Source organism: Harpia harpyja, chromosome 1, assembly GCF_026419915.1.
Source record: "Harpia harpyja isolate bHarHar1 chromosome 1, bHarHar1 primary haplotype, whole genome shotgun sequence".
NCBI classification, from domain to species: Eukaryota; Metazoa; Chordata; class Aves; order Accipitriformes; family Accipitridae; genus Harpia; species Harpia harpyja.
Genome location: NC_068940.1, coordinates 86,591,494 through 86,614,930, shown reverse-complemented (window position 1 = coordinate 86,614,930; position 23,437 = coordinate 86,591,494). Strand labels below are relative to the sequence as shown.

The following is a 23,437-nucleotide window of genomic DNA, read 5'->3' as shown; positions in this document are numbered from 1 at the left end:
TCCTTTGCTTTATCAGTGCTTCCTTCCTTATAAAACAAACATATACCACTTTCCAGAAAGAAATACTTCAAAATATTTTCCATGGGCTAATACTTCAAGGAACATCTGGACGATGCTCTTAGTCATATGGTTTAGTGTTAGGTAGTCCTGTGAGGAGCAGGGAGTCAGACTTGATGATCCTTATGGGTCCATTCCAACTTGATATAATCTATAAGTCTATGATAATTTTCTACACCTTTTTAATCCCTTTATGTTAATTCCCTACCTTATCTAAATGCAGCATATGACTTGAATATTTAAAAGAAGCATACTGAAGCAGAAAGGTTGGCAGAAAATGTATTTAAGACTGTTTTATTCCCCTACTACCTGTGGATTGGTGAGGTTCAGAATATGATTTTAAATATGGGCAACAAGGGTGTGTGAAAAATGTCACATCTGAAAAACAACCTAATGCCAGCTCCCCAACACCGATTTATGGCCTGACCTACCCATCAGTCTCTATGGGGGTGGGAGGTATGTAGTAACTGAAGTTTCTTTACTTCAGCTGGCAAGGAAGACACTGTAGTTCTTCCCCTCCTCACACACCTTCCAACTACAATTGTATCAAACCCATTTTCTGAAAGAGGAAGGAAATTTCATAATTAACAGCACAGAAGGAGATAGAGAGAGCAGACATTCACAAGGACTGTTACCAAAGGTATCTCTTCACTACAAAACTATAAAAAGATCTGTAGGGCTCGGTTTCTTCTTTTTTCTGGGAAGTAGTTCAAAGAAAGAGTAAAAAGAGCTCTGTGAACAGCTCTAAAGGCTGGCTTTAATCTGAATTAGTTTCCAGATTTCTTTGTTATGAAGGGCATCTAAATCTATCACAGCTCTTCCAGGCATAGTCTGAGCATTGTAATATCACTGCGATGCAATTTGTTCTTCTTTTCTTTCTTTTTGGGGTTTGAATTTATAATTCTATGGGAGTGGAAAGTGGTTTGCTTAAGGCTCAGTCATCAGTTCAGTTTACCTACTCAGGACTGCCTAATCCTGAAGCTATCACCTTACTCAGACTGAACACGCCCTGGGCACACTACTTTGGTCACGCCATTTGTGCAGAATTGCCTATTTTGGAGAGAAAGGCACCTATTGCTTGCCTCAAGTAATTCATATCTAGGCAGACAGTCACCTGAGCTCCACTAACAAGTTCGAAAAGAGATACAAGGGTCATGGTCATGCTTGGGATTTATGGTTCAGATCCCATTGCAGGACAAGTTTTGTTTGTCTAGTTTGTGCTGACAATGCAAACCACACCTGCCGCAGGGAGCTGAGGCCAGGGCTCCAGGTCTGCTTTAGACCAGCCGCCAGCCACGGGCATGCAGTTAGACCGGCCTCCCTCTTGCCTCTTCTCTCTCTGACTCACCTCCTCCTCGCTGCATGGACACAAAAAGAGTGGTGGTGAGTGTCCTCACTGAAGGTAAGCCAGGCACCGCATTTAGGGAACTTTGAAGCGTTTAGATTCAACTTCTTTTACCCACTACTGGTATTCCACAAACACCTTGAGTGTTACAAACAATACAGTCGGTAATCTGCAGCCACTTCTAGCACCATGCAACCATCTTAAAAAAGACTTCAGCAGACCAGAGCACAAAATGCTGAAGGCATCTAATGCTTCTCGTTGAGTCCTGCCTTCTCAGGGAAGAGGTAAACACCTAGGGTAAGTGTATCAAGCTGTTTTTCTGGGGATATATACCCCAAACAAAGTGAAGAGAAATGGAAAAGCACCCAATATACTACTTAGCTCTCTGCTAAAAAGAAAACTGAGAAAAAGTGAGAAAATTGAGAAAAAAGTGCTTAACCTGGGCATTTCAGACAGGAAAACTGGATTACACCCACTGGTTTCAATAGCCTGGGGAATTATCTAATGCAGAAAAAAATTACCAGGTGCTCCTTTGCATTACTAACCAAAACCTAGCAATTTCTTCACTAAAGCAAAGACAGAGAAAGAGGAAACTTAGGAACTTGCAAAGCTGAATCTTGCCATTCCTATCTCTGCAACTAATGTATGTTAAGAGGATGGAAGAGGAAGTGAAAAATAATTAAGAATGTAGGAACAAGCTATATGTAGAAACATCCATTTGATAGACAGGTTCGAAATGAGCTGGTCATCTCCAGCCAGATTTCCATGGACAAAATCAGAATCTCTATGGTGAGTAAGAAAATTTTGCACTGCCCAAACCTGCCCTGATTTTCAACATATCCAGACACAGAAAAAGTTAAAGGTTAGTGTTTCTGCTCCCAGCTCTGCCCTTGTGCAACCTATCAGGCCCTCCTCCTTTCCAATCAAACCATACATCCTCTAATTTTTACATCTGCACAGAATGATGGTATTATGAAATCTAACCAACATCTAGGAAAATGTTTTCAGCTCCTCAGATACAAGACCTTGTGTCATGATGCACAGCACTAAAAACTGCTAGGGTGACCAGAACTACCTCTAGAGAGCTGGTAAGCCTTGGTCAAAACTTCGAATTCAAGTCACAGCCAGTTCCCAACTAAAGGACTATCCAAGGTCACATTCTCTGCAGTCAATGTCATGCTTTTTTCAGTTAACACTTATCTTTAAACATTGGTCTAAATAGGCACATCATCCATCAAAGTACACTTCTGTGGATGCTGTTCATATCACTGCATGTATAGAGTGCTCTTAACTTAGCTGAATTTCCATATTTATGAAGCTAATGTGCATTTAAAATGAGTTTGGACTCCTGCCTACATTTTTAGTAATCTCGCTGTTTTTCTTGGCAGCATCATGGTGTTTCAAACTTAAGTCTGCTCTGGAAAGCTTCAGTGCAGAATACATTTTCCTTGTTATTTTACATGAGGCAGTGTCACTGCATTCATGAGCTTAATTCTTCATACCAAAACATATGCATGCACTGTTTAAAGTACGCTCTTCATTTCAGTAACATTTTGTCAGATGCTTCATTAGGAGGCATGTAAGCAATGGAAGACGAGCAAATATTTGCAAGATCATTTCCTATATCTTGAACATTGATTAGTTCTGCACAAGTTCTGCCCAACTTTGCATAAAACAACAGTACAGATTAAAGATCAAAACCAAATGTGATGTTTGGGCTGCAGGACAACCCTATACATTGTTTTCATCTACTACATATAGCTTTTTTTTAAAAAAAGAAGATGAATTTGATTAGTCTTAACACTTAGAGAGACTGGCTGGAGTACCTGGAGAGATTTACAATTCTCAGTAAACACTGATGAAAGCTAGACAGAGTTTGAGCATACCAGAAAACAACAAACAGTATGAGGAAAAAGAGGAACCAAGGAGTTATAAAGCAGGCAGACTAATTTGAATTCCTGGAAAGGTAGCAGAAAAAATGGTACTGTTTGTTAATCATGAGGGGATAACTAGATAGTAAGGAATCATAGTCAATCCCTAAAGAAAAAGCAGTAATTAACAGTTTATGTTGAACTGGAAGGTGTACTGGCAAGGGTTTTATGGAAAGATTTGTTGCTGTTCTGTATGTTAACAGCTCAGATAACGGCAAAAGGTGTACCTAATAAATTATTAAAACTTAGCAAATGGACTTAAATTAAACAGCGCTCAGGACGAGGCATTATTACAGAGTTGTCTATCCTGTAAATGGATGTAGGCATGTGTCCTTCACCCATGCCAGCGAGCACTCCCCCAAAGGGATTTCTAGGTCTGGTTTGGCACGTCCAGCATTCAAGGGACCATTCCCATGAAGCCGCTGGAACACAGCCACCGCCAGCCTGTTCTGGAGCAACCAAGAGCTTTTACTAACATAGATGTGGAACGCTCTAGCCCAGCTGACCTCAGGAGCTGGCAACATTGCAAACAAAGCACACTGACATTATTAGTATAGAAACTTAGGGTAGGTTGCCCAGAGAAGGGGTGAAATCACCATCACTGTTGGAAACTTTGTAACAGGTTTTATCTGTCAGCAGCTGCTTAGTTTTTGCTGACACTGCCTTTGGGCAGGACCTTTTCAGTTCCCTATTTCTATTATGTACATGATAAAAGGTTCCTATTCACAGGATACATAAAATTCTAAGATCTTTAACCTTTAAATTATGTCATACCTTCTATTGCTTACTTTAGCATTAGAAGAAAGAAACTCCGTTCGCACTTTTCTTTCAGTGGCATCCAGAACAAAAGAGAATGTGTTTATTCAAGCATGATTTAAATCCATCCTAAATACAAAATTAGCTATTTTTGAAGCTTACAAATCTGAAGTGACACATTGTTTCACAACACAGCTAGTGTGACATGGATGTGACACATCCCAGTACGAGAACACAATGTGTCTGTGTACTGAAGGTTTATATACTAATTGTTTTTATAAGACTCCGAAGTAAACTGTAATTCTATCAGCTAAGAACTTGACATTTCCAGCATCACAACAGATTTGCACAGATGCAGTATGTTAGGAATTATAATTGTTATTTTTGCAATTACCTTGCTGAACTTCACATTTTGAGTATCTCTGAGTGATGCTGTTCCTGTGTACAGACTAGAATGGCTGGATAACAGCTTCACCCCATGTGCAGCACCATCACCTACTTTTCCTCACATACCAGATGAAGCACCTCTATGCTTTTCTCTCCTCTGTTGCCTCTGTCTCTTCGCACAGACAGGAACGATGTGAAGGAAGAGACTGGATCCATGTGTGCTCCTCCACGGCAATTTGCTTTTGCAGAGACCAGCAACTAATGGGTGCTCACTGAGGGTCCCTGCACATCAGTCTCACCATGAAGAGATTGAGGAAAACAAGGAATTGGCAAGAAATGTGCAGGAGTTAAGATACTAACAAGAAGCAGAGGACTGAGAGGTAGATGGCAGTCTTGGGAGGGAATCTGATTCTGGGAGACAGAAAATAAATGACTGCAGGATGACAAACAACAGGTACCCACAGCCATTCAGCAATATGAAGAGGAGGAAACATTGCTTTCAACTCCTGCCTCCTTACTTTCTTTTTTAAATTGATTTCTTTGGTTTGTTTGGTTGTTTGGGGTTTTTTTCATGCTGATACTATAATTAATTTCCTGAGGACATGGGAGCCCAACTGCTTGGAGCCTCACATCTGGTTTGGACCCTGATTTGGAATAGCAGCTGCAACTTTTACAATCTACTGGAAGCACTCATCTAATTGACCATAGGACTTGAATATATGGGAGCATCAACCCTGCTTTCCAAGTGGGTTAATGTAGTAATCATGGCCACAGGAAGAGATCCAAGGTGAGTATCTGATACAGGACATTGTCCAAAGAAAGTGCCAGTGAACTATAATGAGTAAAGATACATGTATTTTTAAATTAATATGCTTTTATAAGCAGGCCTCTCAGCTGCTAAATAAAAAAAATGTCTGTATTAAACCGTTGGTAGAAACTATGGATTTGACACTGGTGCCCAAAAAGGTAACCCTGTATTTGTGGCACCCTGTTGATGAGCCCGCACTCACCCATGCCCTGGACCGTCTGGCTGCGTTGCCGTGCCAAGCTGCTCTGAGCAAAATGTCATGCAGCAGATTGGGGAATCAAGCCTTCACATCTGCAATCTTGATAAGGACTCCACTCAGTGGTAAATAAAATATGCTGCAGCCTTTAATGTTGGCAGCACTTCAGCGAAGATGCTTGTGTTCCACGTGCCAGAGCCAGCGATCCGAGCATGCCTAGCATCACCTTGCTCCTGTCTGCAAGCCAAAGCCTTGTGCCCAGGCCGATGTGCTTTAAACAGTGAGGAAGGTGCCAGAGAGCCATGTGAGCCATGCCTCACACCTGCTCTGCATCTGAAGGGGCTGTGAATGCCCGTGCCTGGTCTCACCAGCAGACTCAGAGCTACAGCAGTGTCACACACTCACTGATCAAGAGCAGACCATGGCTTAAATGGACAGACAGCTTTCCCTGAAACACAGCAAAACCCATGAGAATACTTTAAAGCATAGGATAAGGAATTACTTTCTTTCACTACTATCTCTGGCCCTTTTTCAGCAATCACAGGACTTGTCCTAAAGCATTACCAGTGGTATGAAATCTTTAGCTCATGTTATCTACAGACAAATTCACAAAATAGGCTGGCTTTTCTAGATATGATTCCAGATTTCTGCCATTCTTATTGTTTATCAGTAACTGTATTTATTACTCACACTGGCATGAATGTGGCTGTTTCATCTCAGGTATTTTTACATATAAAAATGTATGAGGACTATTTTCACCGGTATTTAGAAGAGGTCCAGTCCTGTACCTTCTGGGCACGTACATTTCCTGATGAAGCCCAAACACTGGGGCACAGAGGGATGGCAGGAAACAGCCATAAACTAAAATGCAGGATCAACTTCATAAAGAATATGCAGTAGCTGGCTTGTGAGATGAAATGCAAAATTGAAGATTCTTATGCAAGGCAAGACTGACCAGAGAAAGTTTCCTTTAATGAAAACAATAGTAAAGGATAATACACACACACAGCTACCACTCTTCTTCATGGTGTGAATCAACGTTTTAGTTCTCTGAACTAAACCAGAATAGTCTACCATCAGGCTACTTGCAAAAAGAGAAGTATTTTTTTCTTCAAAGATGCTTTCTTTTAGAAGTCATCAGTTGAAAAACCATGAGTCAAGCTGTGTTGGCATGAGAACAGGAATTAAGCAGGATTACAGAATGTCTTTAACTCTGAGGAAAAAAAACAGTATGTCTCTTCAAGGACACCAGATCTCTGCCATCTGATGTACAGATCACTAGAAAATCTTTTCTTATTTTGACACTCTGTAAGTTCTGCTACACTGCTCTAGGCTGTTCACTCTGTGGGGCATTTGATAGGATGAATTTGTCAGAAAATAAATGAAAATTTTGAAATGGTAAGAAAAACACAGTGAAGGGGACTGCTGTCAGAAATTGTCTTGATACATGTGAAGTATCTGTACATCCAAAGGGATTCAATAGGAAGGAAAAAGAAGTAAGCATGCCCAAGAAGTACTAAATACTTTTTTCTTTCCAAGAATTATTGCAATACTAAATTTTTTTCTCTGCTGGCTTTCTGGGGGCTTATTTATATAGGAAAATTTTGTAACAGTATACACTGAGTGTATTAGCTAGCCTGTTGATAAGTCTCTAAGTGGATTTTTTTTCCTATTCCTTGCAAATCAGAGTAAATCACCTCACATTAATTACACGTTAAAATTTGTCTATTTGAGGGCTTACTGTGGAGTTGCTAGAGTACTGTAAAATTCAAACCCAAGGTTAACTGCGTGCTAATTTCTATATACAGATGAATGCAAAACCACCACTTTTGGTTCAGGAAATCCCTGAGCTGCAAATGTTGAGGCCAAAAGAGGCAAATAAGGAGCTACCACTTGATGTTTGCCAACTCTTGTGCTCTTCATTTAGCACCTACTTTTGGACACCATCAGGGACAGGATGCTAGGCTAAACAAGCCTTTGATATGACCCAGCAGAGGTTTTCTTAAGCTGTGAAAAAAAGCCAAATTTACTGGCTTAATTCAAGTAGATATCCCTGTCAATTCTGTTGTGTAGGCCTGATAGGGCTCTACAGGGATCCACGCTGCCACAGCTGAAGAAAACATCTCACAGAAGACGGGTCATATACACACTTTCAATCAGCCCTTTCTGCTGTTCTTTCTTTGTCACTTCAGGACACTCTACAGATGAAATTTTTGGTCATAACTGACCACTTCCCTTTGCTTTGGGCATTGTAATTAGCCCCTAAGGTAAACTTTAAGGGTTTTGATTAGCCAAAAACCACCTCATCAGCTAAGCTAGACTCACAAACCCAAGGCAGAAGCCATCATCCTCAAAGGGCAGGGCACAAGACTGAACTTGTTGCTGGGACTTGCCATTCCCAACAATGCCTTGAGCAGCCAGGGATACATTTTCATCCCTTCTCTAATGTTATTGGCAGGAGGCTGTTGACCTCTCTCCCAGGCAGCTGGTTTGCTGGCCTCTCTACCCCAGTAGGAGCTCCTCTGGCCCAGGTCTTGTGCCATCTATCAAATGCCTACTGAGAAGGAGGACCAAACAGCCTCGCTGGTTTTCTTGGATCTAAGAGCTTATTTCGCAGTCACCTACAGCTAGGAGGGAGAGCCTATCCCTTTGTCTTTTCTAATTTGGCATGGCATGAGGGGCTGCTAGAGGGACATGATGGCTGTGACTGAGTAGTCTTGGAGCATGTCTTCTTCTTGCTCCCTTTGGTACAGTCCCTGCCACTGCGCTATGCAAGGCTGGCAGGGACAGTGAGTGACATCGGTCCACTTCCAGACACGGATGAGAACAGTGAAAAGGATAAACCACAGTTCTCGAGCTAGTAGCACCTGATTAGACACCACAAAAATGACATGGATGGAAGATGCTTGTGGCATCTGTGCTTTGATCTCATGTTAGTGGAAAGCTTAAGCCTGACGTGGGTGCTAGCACTGGCCCATAGGGCCATCAGTCATGCAGCCAGGAGAGCAGTGCTGCTTCATACAGTGCTGGCCACGCCTCTTCCCTGCCTCTGCCACATTTTCTGCTCAGTTTCTTTACTTTTTCCAACAGCACAGGCTTTAGCTCATCAAAAGTGCATAATCCTGTATACCATCCTAAATGCATAATCCTGTATGCCACTACCAACCACAGAATTATAAAATAGTTTACACTGGAAGAGACCTCTCGAGGTCATTTTGTTGAACCCCTTGCTCAAAGCTATATACTGTTTCAAAGGTTGCTCAGGACATTTTCCAGCTGTTTTGAGTATTTTCACAACCAGGAGTGACATTTCCATAGAAAAAGTTATCTGTATTGACACACTAAGTGTGAGAACAGGCAGAAACTGTTTACAAAATTCACTCTAAATGACACTTTGTTTGAGCTATCAAACACCGTATGAAGAATTGAGCAAAAGAACACCTTATGAGTATTTGGAGTGGGTTACAATAAAATATTAAACTTCTGGAACTGAAATGATTCTAGTATTCAGTGCAATTTCAGTCAAATTATAAAAGTGTGAAAGAAGCAATGGAAAGTAAAGGAAGAAAATTCATAGAATGTGCTTGTCTCTTGTGATTCTTTAGCTGAATGCAAATAGCTTTTATGCAAAATTTAAGGATTTCCTTCCTATTTATCTTACTTCTAGCTTCCTTATTTATTTAAAATCCCTTCCCTATTTTGTGTCACTATGCTAAGTTTTCATATTAAATTTCACATCTTCAGTAAAGTAACTGTAATGTACCCAGTTTTTAGTGGCATAAACAATTCCCTCTCATTTTTAATACAACTAAGAATGAACAGCTTCACTGTTATGTGCTCTAAATGTAGCTGCTTTGACAAATAATCAGTCAGGAAGTGAAATGGTCTCTTCTTTCCCAGACATTTGTTATCTTTGCAATGTGTGGAGATTGCACATTTCTACTTTCCCATTTCCCATTAAAAATTTGTCGTAAACAGATTTAACTCTGAATAGATGCTAAATTTTGCTTGTTTTTAAATGCATCCTTAAGTCAGAGTACACAGCAAACTGTGCTTTAACAGAAGTTTACTTTCAGATAACAGCCTAACAACCATCACCATCTCATGTGGTAGCTCCGAAATTAAAAGTCCTATCAATCACCAGGAGAAAAGGCTGCTGTTCCCACTGCCCAGTAATACAAAATGATTTTCTTGCAACATGGGGTGCAGGAGAAATCTTTGGGCGGATGGGAGATGTGTAATCAAGCCTCATTACTATTCCACCTGCCTTTTGACAGCTGATTCATCCCCCTCACTCCCCGCACTGATCACAGGCATCGTACACCCAATATGTCTTTTCTTCTTCCTGTTTTTCTTGCTTCTCGGCCCCCCACCCCCCACCCCCGAGAGTAGACCCCAAGCTGGCCAGATCCAGCAGGTGGAATTATCTGCACTTTTTTTTCAAACTGAACATGTCCCAGGACACCAGAGGGGGTTTTGTTCTCTAACAAGTTGTTTAAAAACAAATGTCTCCACTTTCCACAGTATCTTTGCAGAGAAAGTGCTTGCCTATAAGCTTTCTCTCAGTCACTTCTTGGGTTGCAAAACAGCCCATACAGTTCCTCTGTAGCTCTCTAGGAGAAACCCCTTCCTCTCCATCACCCCAGAGATTTCCCCACAAGGCCACTTCTTGTTCGTCTTGGGAAAACCCTGGTTTCCTTCCCATCCTCTGCATTCCAGCACGATGTTCCAAAGCATCCCCCTCCCTGCCCCTCTGTGCACACTCGCCACCCTCAAGGAAGAAGCCATCTCCTCATCTTTCTACATAGCTCTGCCCTGTGAAAGACATCAGGAGACAGGGCAAGGCAGAGAGGCAGCCTGCCTTCTTTCCTGATCCCCAGCTGTGGCCTTTCCAAAGAACACAGAGTACACAGGCAAACAGGAACAAACATACCCACATCTTACACCCTCCACACCCTCCCCGTCCACACACGCGCCCTCTTCCCCGGTCTGAACAGTGCAGCTGGGCTCCTAGGGCAACAGTTCACTTCAGCTGGCTTTTTCTCTTGGCTCTCTCCTATGCAAAGCATGCTCACTCCCCCATTGCTTCCCCATAACCAGGAGGCCTATCTTCCTGCAGGAACCAACCGTCCCTTAGAGCCCCTGCACTCCCAGCAGCATCCGCATTTCCCAGACCTCTGCTTTGCTGAGCCATTGATGACCGGCCCAGCCTTGTCTGGCTCTCCCAGGGATGGTGAGCACTTCTGGCCCAATTCAAACAACTCCTTCATTTCTACTTTGGCCTTTCCCTTTGATCTCCCTTTGTTTGGACACCTCACACTGTATTTTTGTACCATCATCTTACCAACCGCAGTCTATGTTTCTCACTGCACGAGCCCCTGTTCCTCCCATTATTGAATATTATTTCCTCCCACCTCCAGAACCTCTGTCCCATCATTAGCCTCTTCTGGTGGACCATGGAACAACTGCAAGTCCTACACGTATATTCCTAACTATTGACTGTAAAGGAGAATTATGTCAACTGGTTCTAAAAGCAGGTGAGATTAATTTCATCTAGCTGTCTAGATCAAGAGTCTGGATAAAAAGGCAGTATAATGGTTGCACTGTGTGCATTGTCCCGAAATGAGAGCAAATATTTCCTCAGAGGAACCACAACCACTAACCATATCCTTAAAATGCTTTAGATATCATTATTTAACAGATAGTGAATTAAAAGTTGTGCCCTGCAGAATGTCATAGAAGGGAGAAAGCTGGATATGTTAGATAAGGACACAGCTGAGAAGAGACAAAATGAACCCTAACTGTTCCTGTGTCCGGATACAGTGACATCAGGACAACTTTATGCTTATGGAGCAGTTCAAACCTTTCCTATTGACCCCGGAAAATCTGGCTTTTGCCCATTGGAATCTGGCCTGAAGGCACTAGTTCATCTCACAACTATCTATTCTGTATTTATAGATCTTTCTTACATTTTGTTCCAAATTACTCTTCACTTCCTTTTTCAGTCTCCTACTTTCAGAAATGTAAATGACAAAATTAAACACTTCCAGTTCATAAACTTCTTTTTAGATTCCTGCTTTAGCCAAGGAACTGAAGCTAATATTTTCCTTTCTGTTCCAAGTTACTGGTACCGATATTAGCAAATAGTTTCTCTGTAAATTGGTATTCCTTTGGAAGAAGAGGATGTTCCATTCTTCTTTGTACATCTGTCTGCCGTGGCTGTGTCACCATCTGACATTACGGAAAGTTACAATGGTGAATTCTTCCACAGCTTTTCCTTCCCCAAAGGCAGTTACTACTTCTTACATTGTAATAAATTCAAGTTGAGAATCAATTACTTTTTCAGCCATGTTATATTTACTAGGGATATAATGAAAATAGTGAGAAAAGGCAGGACATTGTCTCTAAAATACCACACTAATACAGAGAAAGAAAGGGCAAGCAACTGAGAAAGTAGCTCTCCACATCTTGTCTCTGTGCAGAGGTATTTTATAAATGCTATTATGTTGCACGTAAGCCCAAATCCAGAATCTATGTGGAATCTGGACAAATTGACAAATTGTGGTCCCCCAAGCCTCTGTTTACAGCAGCTTAACCCTAAAGGTTCCTAGGTCTGGTAAAAAGCTTGCTTTTGGCACTAAATTTCCCCCATATCTGTTTCTGGGTATGTGTCCAAGCACCTCGATGAGCACCTATTTCATACCTCTACATAAGCAGTGTCTTTAAACTAGGTACTAGATCTGTCTCATCTGAGGAGCATTCTTGGAGTAGGTCTATTAGATAGGATTTGGTATGAAATACAGTGGCAGCCACAGCTTTCCTTCAGAAATCTAGCTGCAGGAGGGGAATTTGGAATCAAAAACCTGAGAGGAAACAATCTTTGAGAAGGAAAAGCATCATGCCAGGGTATACAAAAGAAGTTTGTACTTTTCACTGTGAAAGTTTGTGAATTTTCCTTTTCACTGACAGGGGATCAAGATGGGGGCAAATGCAGATCATAACCAGTATTTCTTAGAACAAGTTTTGGGGTTTTTTTTCACTAAGCTGTTATTACTAATAGAATCAAGCTATTATCATAAATAGCAAATAACTATTCACACAACGCATTCACTTCTTCACTTGCAGAGCTCACTCGCAGACAGTCACTCATAGCTACCTGGTTGGAGCCATATTTGGAAACTAATCCCAGCTGTATACTCAGTTGCAGAGCGCCATACTGGCACTCCAGGGGATTCTTGGGAGATGTCTGCAACGTCCCTCAGGCTGTCATACTCTTCATTATCAGATAGCAGCCACTGCTGTCCTGGATGTGGTCCAAGTTACACAATCCTCTGCTGATGCTTGTGTGCACTAGTTGCCTTGTACAGTCCCAGCAAACTCTTGGTTCAGTTCTCACAGATGCAACAGGACTACTAGTCTATACAGCTTATCAGTCCTTGGAAACTTTCACAAACTAATTTCTCATTAGGCACCTTTCCTGTCTTTGGTCTATTGTTTTCTGGTAACCATTTCTCTAGCCAAGCCTATAGATCCTGTAGAACCAACTCAGACAGAAGGGTCCTTTATGGCAAGTGTTACAATGGTGGATTAATCTTTTTGATCTTCTCAGTGTTGTTAGGATCTCACCTGAAACACCTTATCCACTGGTGCAATGTACTGTCAGAAGGGCCTACGTACCATAGAGCAGGGTCTAGAAGGGAACAGCAGAGATTACATATCTAGATGTAGCCAGTGAAGTAAAAAGGGAAGAACTAGTGTTGCTATCAGAAAAATATGGAGAGGAGATGTGACAAGAGCTATCAAATATATAAGAATCTGTCTCAGAAACTGCTAGAGCGGTACAGCACATAAGTAGTCTTAAATTAGACCACTTTCATTAGATGTTTATTAGGGTAAACTTTCAAATGTCAGAGATAAAGAAGCAATGAGGCTCATGTTTCACAGGATGGTAAAGACAAATAGCTACTGCCGTTTAAGAACATGCTAGACTAGGAAAAGTGGATGGTCATTTGTGTTTAGAAATTTAAAAACCCCATCCCTCCTTCCCTTATTTTTACTTTTATGATAAATTGTTCTGTTTAAAAAGACACACAAACTTTTACTTAGAACCAGCCTTTTAATACCCATTTAGTGAACCAACATAGAATAAAAACTTATTTACATGTATTTCATACACACGCAAATATTTTAATTTAAACACAATTAAAATCTGTCAAAAGATTAAAATATCAAAAAATATCAAATTAAATAAGGACATTCTCTGGACTAAGAGCTTTGAGTCATTTGATTGTTTACATTTGGCATAAAATACACTGGAAAAGTAAAAAAAAAAAAAACCACCTATATGTGACCCTACTGTATATTTTTAGGGTTTATGAAACCAGAGAATATACCAGTAGACCAGTATGACATGCAATGCTATCAGCTCCATCATGATGGAAGTCTGGAATGATACTCAAAGAATTAAACCAGACTTGGACAGGGGGGATTTGCTTAGAAATTAGAAAAGGCTTTCGAATGGTAAGTTTCATTAGGCTTTGAAAAAAGGGCCTAAAAAGGTATGAAATCTTCACTGGTATTGGAGATTTCAAGAATAAATTTTATGTTATTTTTTCAGGTATGAATTAAGTATAACTCATCCCGCCTATTCCCCCCCTTTTGCAGAATCCTGTGAGATAGCTATTCTATTATTTAAATGATAAACTATTTCTATTCACAATACATTCCACCCTCTTATTATACTTGATCTCTCTTATTATACTTGATCTTTCAATGCTTATGTTACAGAATTCTAGCAGAAGAAAAACGATTTACACTTTCCTTTATATCAGTCATATACAGAGGAGGAAAATGTGTTAATTCAGGTATTACAGGCAACATGAAGGGTTTCTGTGGGTACCTCAGTAGCAGAAGGAAGCTGTGGACCCACAGCACTGGAGCAGGCTGCCTGGCTGAGGCAGGGAGCTGGTCCTGCTTTGAGCAGGGACCTGTGCCAGGTGAGCTTGGAGGTCCCGTCCAACCTGCTCAATTTGACAGTCTGTGCTGGAGATTGGGGTGGCATTTTCAGGATATCTACAGACCTGGATATACTTTTTGGAGTGTGCTAAGGAGCATATTCTCACAGTTGCCTGTGGTGACCATGGTTCTTCTTGTGCCTAAAGGTGATGCTGGACCAATGCAGAGACTGGAACTGCTGGGGTGTTCACTTACACAGCATGTGTATGCTCAGCAGTCCTCCCAGGTACTACAGTTTGTGAGCAGATCTCTGGATCTGCCTGGCAAGATTGCTTGTTCCTGCTAGTACAGAAAGCAAGAAGCATCCTGTGCAAAATGAACTATAATTTCCGTAGGAGAAAATCACTTTGCCTTAAGAATTCTTGTATTCCAGTGCTTTAATTCCTTTCAAAATCAGGCCCAAGATTACCCTGCTTATTAAACTGTTGCCTGCTCATTTTCTTCAATATTGGCTACAAGACAATTTGATTCATGAGTTCCAGGGTCAGCATCACCACGGTATATGGCATTGTCAAAACTGGCTGTAACTGTTTGTCGATCATGTCTTTTTTTATAGAAAAAATAGAATGTAAGGCCAGTTCCTGTTAGCAGAAGGAAGATCAGTATAACAATCATCCCACCTAAACTATTCGCAGACGAAGCAGCAGCTTCATTTTTTGATGCTGTGAAAGACAAAACAGAACAAGTACTACAAATGGCCACAGGCTGCTATTGCATACAACAACCATCTCCCTAAGTAAACCAAGTGAACTCTAAAAGTATTGAACAACCATAACAGCAGTTAAAATTGATGCACGTTCTGGATGGACAATGCAAAATCGGGCTCAATCTCTTCTATGTTCCTTTTAAAAGGAGCATTGTATTGTGCTACAGTATACCATTTGTAAAGCAAAAAAAAAAAAAATCAGTAAGATCCAATTTCAGAGAAGAGCTCTCCTCTTAAACAGTTTTAAAATAAAATCATATGTGACAGTTAAATGGGTATTTAAATTAAACTTTTCTGGAGGCAATTTTACTTGTAAATAATAAATGCCTATAAACTTATTGAAATTTCTGTTGAACAGGCTTATAAGAAACCAACTTACCTTTATTGACAGGTGAATCATGGGTTGGCTCAACTTCAATAACTATAAAATTAAAAAATATATATATATTATAGACAGTTTGCAAGCAACCATTCAAAGATTAAATAAATACTGCATATATAATTTTTACTTTGCATTTCTATGAAATTTTAAATAATTATAGAATCATAGAATGGCTTCGGTTGGAAGGGACCTTAAAGAGCATCTAGTTCCAACTCCCCTGCCATGGGCAGGAACACCTTCCACTACACCAGGTTGCTCAAAGCCCCATCCAACCTGACCTTGAACACTTCCAGGGATAGGGCACCCACAACCTCTCTGGGCAACCTGTTCCAATGTCTCACCCCCCTCGTAGTGAAGGACTTCTTCCTTACATCTAATCTAAATCTGCGCTCTTTCAGTTTAAAACTGTTAGCCCTTGTCTTATCACTACACTCCCAGATAAAGAATCCCTCCCCATCTTTCCTGTAGGCCCCCTTTAGGTACTGGAAGGCTGCTATAAGGTCTCCCTGGAGCCTTCTCTTCTGCAGGCTGAACAACCCCAACTCTCTCAGCCTGTCTTCATAGGAGAGGTGCTCCAGCCCCCTGATCATCTTCATGGTCCTCCTCTGGACCCACTTGAGTAGGTCCATGTCTTTCTTATGCTGGGGCCCCCAGAGCTGAACACAGTACATGGACATGAAAAATATATGAAAACATTTTCCCTGACAATTCAGGCTGTATCCATCAAATATTTTGGTTAAAAATATTTGCAAAAAAAAACCCCAGCCACACTGTTGTCTCACTATTAATTGCTTTGAACGCTTTTTTTGGTAGGGAGACAGATGTTCAAAGTTTTTACACTTCCATGGTGTAAGGCTTCACACTTCACACTGAAGAACTCAATTTTTTACACTTGCAAAAGTGAAAAACACATTTGTACTTAACAGCATTTAAGCTGTATTTTTAGGCAACTTCCTTTTCCTCCTTCCATTGTTTGGGGAGTATGATTCAGTTAATTGCTTGCAGGTCTGTCTGGCTGGGCCCTACAAACCTCATGGATGACTCCATTGCCAACCTGCCAACACGTGGAGATCCACAAGCTGGAGACTCAATTGGTTCCACATTGCACCTATTATATTTGTGCAAGGGATCTGTTTGCCAACAGCAAATCTGGCCTATTTCATGCTGTCTCGCAGTTGATGTGTGCCAACACAGCTGAATCCACGTGCATACAGTGACTCACACTAGCTGCATGTGTGCAGATTTACATCCTTCATGCTTTATGCAACACTGCTGTAAACACAAGAGGGACTCGCACCAGCCTGTGACACATTCAGATTTCACATGGGTTGACATCCAAAAAAACACAGGGCCACAAGGAACCATTAAAACTGAAATGTACTATGCTGTTTGGTTGTCTTGGCATGTCTCCCTATGCCTGTGTCAGCAGAGAAATTAAGTGGGCCCTACTGCCTACCCTCACTTGACGCTTTCTGCTTGGTCATCCAGCAGATCCCAGCACACTTCACTGGTACCGACCCCACTGGCAGCACCTACCTTCTTTCTGCAGGAGCTCAGTGACTTTGCACTGCTGTCCCTCAGCTTAGCTATCAGGATAGTGTCTGCCTTTCTTCTCAGCACTAGTTTAGTCATCTATTCATCATCTACTGCCCCTTGCACTCTAACCATAATGACTATGAAAATTTTCTCTGCACTCTCAACAGGTGATACATTCTCCCCTACCCCAGGGTACAGCAATGCCAAGAAATCAGTGCTTTTAAACTGAGAGGAGGAAACAGTGACTCAGGTTATTCTCCAGCATTATTTCTCATTGTCCTTAACAGAAGTTACTCTCAGCTTTAATGCAGATGCACATGCATCAGGATCAATGCATAAAGCGTACCCAGGGCATAAGCATTTTGGCTTGGTGTATATTAACCACTACTGCTAAAATAACCCAGTGCACAGAAATTCAGAACTTACTTTTGGGGATTTTGCAAATAAAATTCTGGTCAACAGAGCAGTAATAGTTCCTCCAGGTTCCACTTGAGACATCCATGTCAACACAGTGTTCATCAAAAATTACTGTAGGCTCTCCTTTCTCCCAGTTGACAAATTCTACCGCACTTCTGTCTGTCCATAGCCATTCCCCTAAAATTAAAGTATTACCTAGTGAGTGAATGAAGTAGGAATCATTTCTAGTCTACTGGGCACAATGACATCAGATATGAAATTTATTAGTTGATTACATTAGCATCACAGAGGGCTCATTTCTCATTCTTTTAACAGCCAGAGGTATTCAGATAGGAGTGTACCAAACATAAATGCTCACAAAGTTAACTCCATTAGCCTTCAGGACCTCGGCTGTCAGTGATGTAAGGAAGTCGTGCCCAGGCTACCCGAGGACTTTTAACTGAAGCTTATGCCCAGGTCTCACCTGTGCCTGGGAGCCTTAAGAAAAACAGAGCACCTGTGTAAGCCATGCTCTGCAGTTCAAGGATCCAGATTGGTCAGGAGATTTTCTTTATGTGTGTATCCAAGATCAGTGAATAGCTGCTTTATTACAGATAGATTAATCAATTATCTTTGCAGACTGAATAGGGTCTCTTTAATAATAACTCCTTGCTCATGTCCTGCTGTGGCCCATCAAGTAGGAATAATTGCCATCTCTGTTCGCTCGGGGTGTGCTTTCATGGCAGCACATCCTGATATACTTCGCAACTGCCTCAATGCCACCTCCTCTGTTCCCCCATCTGCAGGTGCACTTTCTTCTTGCCTCTGCTTGCACTGCATGTAGCAGTGTAGTGGGCCAGGTCAGGAACAAATTGCTGCTTTTGTACTGTTACTTTTCAGCTAGAACAGATGAACCTGGCCCACCATGCAACAAGGTGCCTGCCATTGCTGGTGGTGAGGGACAGGGACTTGGGCAGCCATGGCCAAAACCGCTCACTGCAGCCCAGTCTAGACTCGCTCTGGAGATGGACTTTCAAAGTCTGCCATGAAAAACAGGCTTCAGAATTAAAACGACATAGAAAAAAGGATCAAATCTGCAGTTAAAAAAAAAAAAGCTGAAATATTTTTGGATTAAAATAAAAAGTTCTACCAAAATATTTATTAAAAAAACCTGAAATTTAGATTAAGAAATATTGCTAGGCAGCTCATATGAGCTGCTATCCTCTGAGTTGTTTAGAAATAAATTTCAATTTAAGGCTGCCTCATCTTTTAATTACAAGACAACATTTTTCTTAAAAGACTAACACTGGTTAAATGTCAAGCAATTTGAGTTAAAAAAAGCAAGGGGAAACATTTTAATCAACTGCTGCAGTGCTGAGCTCGAACCTTTTACAGACCGAAATATACTCTAATTACAGTAAAGATACAAAAAGCCTAGACCTCTTGGTTGTTTATGTTTTAAGTATTGTAGCAGAAAAGCTATTAAACATTTATCAGTTTATTTCTCTCTGATTATTTAATATTTAGTGTATTAGTATTAGTATTCAGCATGTTAGTGTTATTTAGTATTCTCTCTGTTTATTTAGTATTTACTTTCATCTCAGTATGCATTGTGAAATAATTACCATCAATATTTTTGAACAATCCTATCCAAAACTTTCTGAAGTCACTTGCAAGTGGAGACAAATAAAGTAAGAGAAAGTTCATTTCAGCTGAATCTTCTATGGAAACCAGAGAAGCACCTAAAAATATCAATTAAATATTACATATAATTTCAGCAAGATTTTCCATTAGAAATTAATTATCTCAGTAAACAATCATTACATGTTTCATGATCAGCTTTTTCATATAGTAGAAATGCTTGATAATAAATTTACATTAGGTGTAGCTTATAATTGATATACATACACACACACATCTATGCATTATCTCTTGGTTCTGGATTAAAAAAACAAACACACAAACAACCTGTAAAACATCCTAATAAAAAAAGGCAGTTACCCATCTGGATACACGTCATGGAAGCATCAGGCCAGCTTTCCTCAGAACTGGTGTGAACATAGTAGCAATGACCACGGAAGGGAATCCAAGACCTACCACGCTTTGGTTCAGGACACTTCCCAGGAAGCTGTGGTGGTTCACTAGGAATTAACTCTATTAAGAAGACACACACATTTCAGTGGGGTCTTAAAAGCCAAGGGAAACGTGTACTCCTGCACCACACATCAGCCCTCCCAGTCTGACAGTGATTCCAGGAAAAGGAATATCCCATAGACTTAACTAATGATAAAAGAGTGAACTAAACATGGTAAGCTAGTAATAAATTATACTGGTTGGAGCTGGTTCTCCAATCTGCTAAAGAAGACTTGCACCAGTCTAACTGCAATTGTCTTAGGCAAGGCAATTTTTTACTTTAAACTTGTGAAACAGAATGAGGAATGAGTTGGTATATATACAGGGTCTTGACACCACCACCACAAGCCAGTGGCTTGTGCCCAGCCAGTTTGTAGCAAGGTCAATCAGAGAAGCTGTCTGTACCTGCCCTTGTACACACATCCTAAACTATGTAAAAGTAAAATTAGTAGCCTACTGCATCGCCTGATTAAAGCCAAAGCAGAGCTTAAATGAATATAAAATTTGCTGTGAAGTATGATGCAGAGATCATAAATTTCATATCTAATTTAAAATATGTTTGAAAATTGGGTGCAATATTTGAGCTCTAAAGTATCTCAGCAGAAGCTTCCCAGGATCTTATACTTATAGCAAATATAAATTAATCAATTCAGCTGCTACACTGACAGAAGTTTCTTATCTTACAATATTACAAAAGATACTTTTAAATGTAAAAATATATCATTAATATATTTATAGTTAGGCTAAAGTTGATCAATTCTGCAGTTCTTGACAAACAAGGATGCAGAAAAGAACTATTGCATGTGGCATGAAATATTGCAGTTGTCCTTATGATGTGCATGTGTTGACTGGCCTGTGACATGAAATGTCTGGAAATCACTCAAGACAGACTGGATCTGGGATTTTTTTCTTAACAAAAGCAATAGCTCATCACAAGGCATACACCATCGATCACAATCTTTGCATGTGTGGAAAAGCTAAATTAAAATAAAGCCATTGATTTAAATTCCAGCCTCCCACCATTCACAACTTACCATCAGATTGTTTACAGAGAGAAAAAAATGTTTCGTTGCAAGATGCTGTCTTCCAAAAACCATCCAAATCTAAATAGACACAGGCTGTGTTCTTATTTGGTTCTCCACTGGCCCAGTTATGATACCTGCTCCTCCTTCTATCTGACCATACGTAATGGCCACGAGTCTAAAAGCAAATTACAATAAAGATTAAGTCACATACAAGAATTAGACTGAAAGAACATTAAGATTGCACTTGAAGGTATGTAAAAATTAGGAAAAATTAGAATCATGGTTTCTCACACAAAATTAATTTTTCCTCTGTCATGATTACATAACAGCCTGGTCCAGACTTCCACTCTCCACAACAGTTAGGGCAGTGGTCCTACAGATGTTTATTTGGTACGCAACCTGCATTATTCAATTCACATCATCTATCTCATGCACTAAATGGGCAAAGGGCCTTGCGGTAACAAATGTGAAGATATAGTTGAAGAGTTTATCAAAGGAGCCCACATATACACACAGATCAAATAAAGATTGCAGATAAACTATTGTTAGCATTCTTCTAACACAGGCTTCTCTACATATTCAGAAAGCAAATAGAAAAAGCAGATGTTCCACTGGAGAGACGAATACTGACGACGTTCTTCATGGAGCACACACCACAGACTTCTGCCACCCATGCTAACAGGGCTTGTGATAGGTTTCTAGTTCTTGCAAGGACCAGCTACTAGAGAAGAGCTAAGCATGTATTTTTTCAGTGGATTTCACCAGTATTTGCAGAGGATGACCAACATTAGTCATATTCGTGGCTCCTGTCAACCCGTCCTGCACAGCCTAGCCCCTTCTTCCTGTGATCTTTGGAGGCAGGCTCCCATCCAGTTTTTTGTGCCAGTTCCTTTCCTGTCCTTTTTCCTTTTAAGTCCTTAACCACGTTTCATCCCAGCTTCCCATCTAATCCTGGTTTCCCAGTGCCTGCTCTCACTGAAGTGCAGCTCCAGCTCCTCTCACCTCAGCACCTGTGCCCTCTCTCAGTCCTGTGTCCCACCAAGCTCCGACTCTACCTCTCTCCTCTTGATTTCCTCACAGCTCCTGTTCCACAGATACCCAGCTACATCATCCAGCTACATGGGTTTTTTACATGTCTCTAATAGATGCTTCGCCTTTCAGACCTTTACACACTTTGCTGACTGACTTTGTTGGCAGTTTTTCACAAGGCACTGGCTTCAGCTCCAAAAACCAGCCTAAGGTGTCCCCGTTGCCAGAGGCCTGCTCCCACCTCTGTGCTGCACCTTGGCATTTCCCCTGTTGTCCAGCACAAGCTCTTATAGTGCTAGGCTGTGAATTAAAACAAAACTTAAAATAACCTCACAAATAAAGAACTATTTTTAATCCCAGTTGTTTCCATGGTGTGCTTCAGAAAGAGCAATGCTCCCCCACATGAGCGTGTGGTAGATGGTGGTATAGGAAGTGGAAACTCCATAGCCATTTCTACCGCTGAAGCCACTGTCTACTGCAGCTACATCCTTGGTGGCCTTTGAAATGTGGACTATGGCAGTTCTCACTTACATTATGGCCAAACATTTAGACATGTAAAACCCCTGAAGCCAGGTACCTCAGCAAAGTTTTGATGCCTGCCACATATTCACAGATCTGACCAATAGCACTCACGTGGAAGCAAACAGCGCCCACAGCAGTGGATCCCGTCAACCTCCGAGCAAGAAATATGGCTGATCTATGCCGATCTAGGGTAGCGGCATGATTGTCACAAGCATTTGATGGACTCACCGTGTTGCTGTTAAGACCAATCCATACAGGCTCCCCATGCTTTAACATTTGTAACCACAGGTAAGATTCAGCATAAGGATCCAAAATGCTGGCAAGTTCTGCAAACTGGTCTCTGCAGTTCTTCTCTGCTTCTTCCCAGACCATTTTGTAGTTGATGACTGCATAGCGGTCTTTACCATAATTGTTAAAGCCAAACATCGGAACTATGGGTTGGGAGTTTTGCAGTTTGGCATCTGTAACAAACAAACAAACAAAAAGAAGTCAAATGCATTATATTGGCTAGACATATAACACTGGGAGAAGATCTAGTGTACTGGAGTAGTCAAGTAATTAAGAGAGGCTGGAATAACAAATTAAGATGTGTCCCAACTATCACTGCAGTGATGAAAGTCATGTTTTCATGTTCTGTGACAAAATTTTCTAATTCTTGTCAGAATGACCTTTTAGCATAAATATCTGTATTGCCTCCAGGAACATGCCTTGCAAGCTCTAGACTTTTCCAAAGCGCACTGTAACAATGTAGGGCATTAAAGGGAACAATTTCTCCACTTTTTCCATGATATATTGGCATCTGTTGTATTTCTAACAAGGAACAGGGTACGGTAAGCATGCCATGAGCAAGCAGAGGGATACAACTGCTGTTGATGAAACTGTCTGAGTAAGACTGTAAAGGAAATCAAGCAGGGCAGATTTTCAAAATAAAGAAGTTGCACTGCTTTTAAGTATAACAGTAGAATTTCAGTTTTGAAGAATTTACCCATAAAAAGACAAAGCACTGTTCTCTCCCTCTCTCACCTGATTGCCAAAAATAGTAAAATACATAATGATCCATAGATTTTTTTTTTTTTTTACTGGTCTGGTCCTTAAAATAGGAAAGGTTAAGAGTTTTTCTCCAAAAAATAAAATGTGTGGTCATTTTGTTAAAATGGTCTGTAGTGCATGTGATACTGTCAGATTAATTTCAGTTAAAATAGGGAAAGTCACT

The 23,437-nt window shown here is 40.8% G+C and overlaps 1 protein-coding gene across 1 annotated transcript in view; it reads right to left on the bottom strand.

The window, feature by feature from the left end:
- Positions 1–13,582: 13,582 nt before the first annotated feature.
- Positions 13,583–23,437, bottom strand: part of LOC128148999 (macrophage mannose receptor 1-like) — a 33,197-nt gene continuing 23,342 nt past the window's right edge. Inside the window, exons 24-30 of the mRNA XM_052803616.1 lie at positions 22,453–22,685; positions 20,683–20,848; positions 19,517–19,669; positions 19,141–19,257; positions 17,546–17,713; positions 15,581–15,622; positions 13,583–15,157 (exon numbers count right to left, since the gene is read on the bottom strand). Coding sequence (XP_052659576.1) covers positions 14,913–15,157; positions 15,581–15,622; positions 17,546–17,713; positions 19,141–19,257; positions 19,517–19,669; positions 20,683–20,848; positions 22,453–22,685 — 1,124 coding nt within the window. The 3' untranslated portion in view covers positions 13,583–14,912. The remainder of the gene's footprint in view (positions 15,158–15,580; positions 15,623–17,545; positions 17,714–19,140; positions 19,258–19,516; positions 19,670–20,682; positions 20,849–22,452; positions 22,686–23,437) is intronic.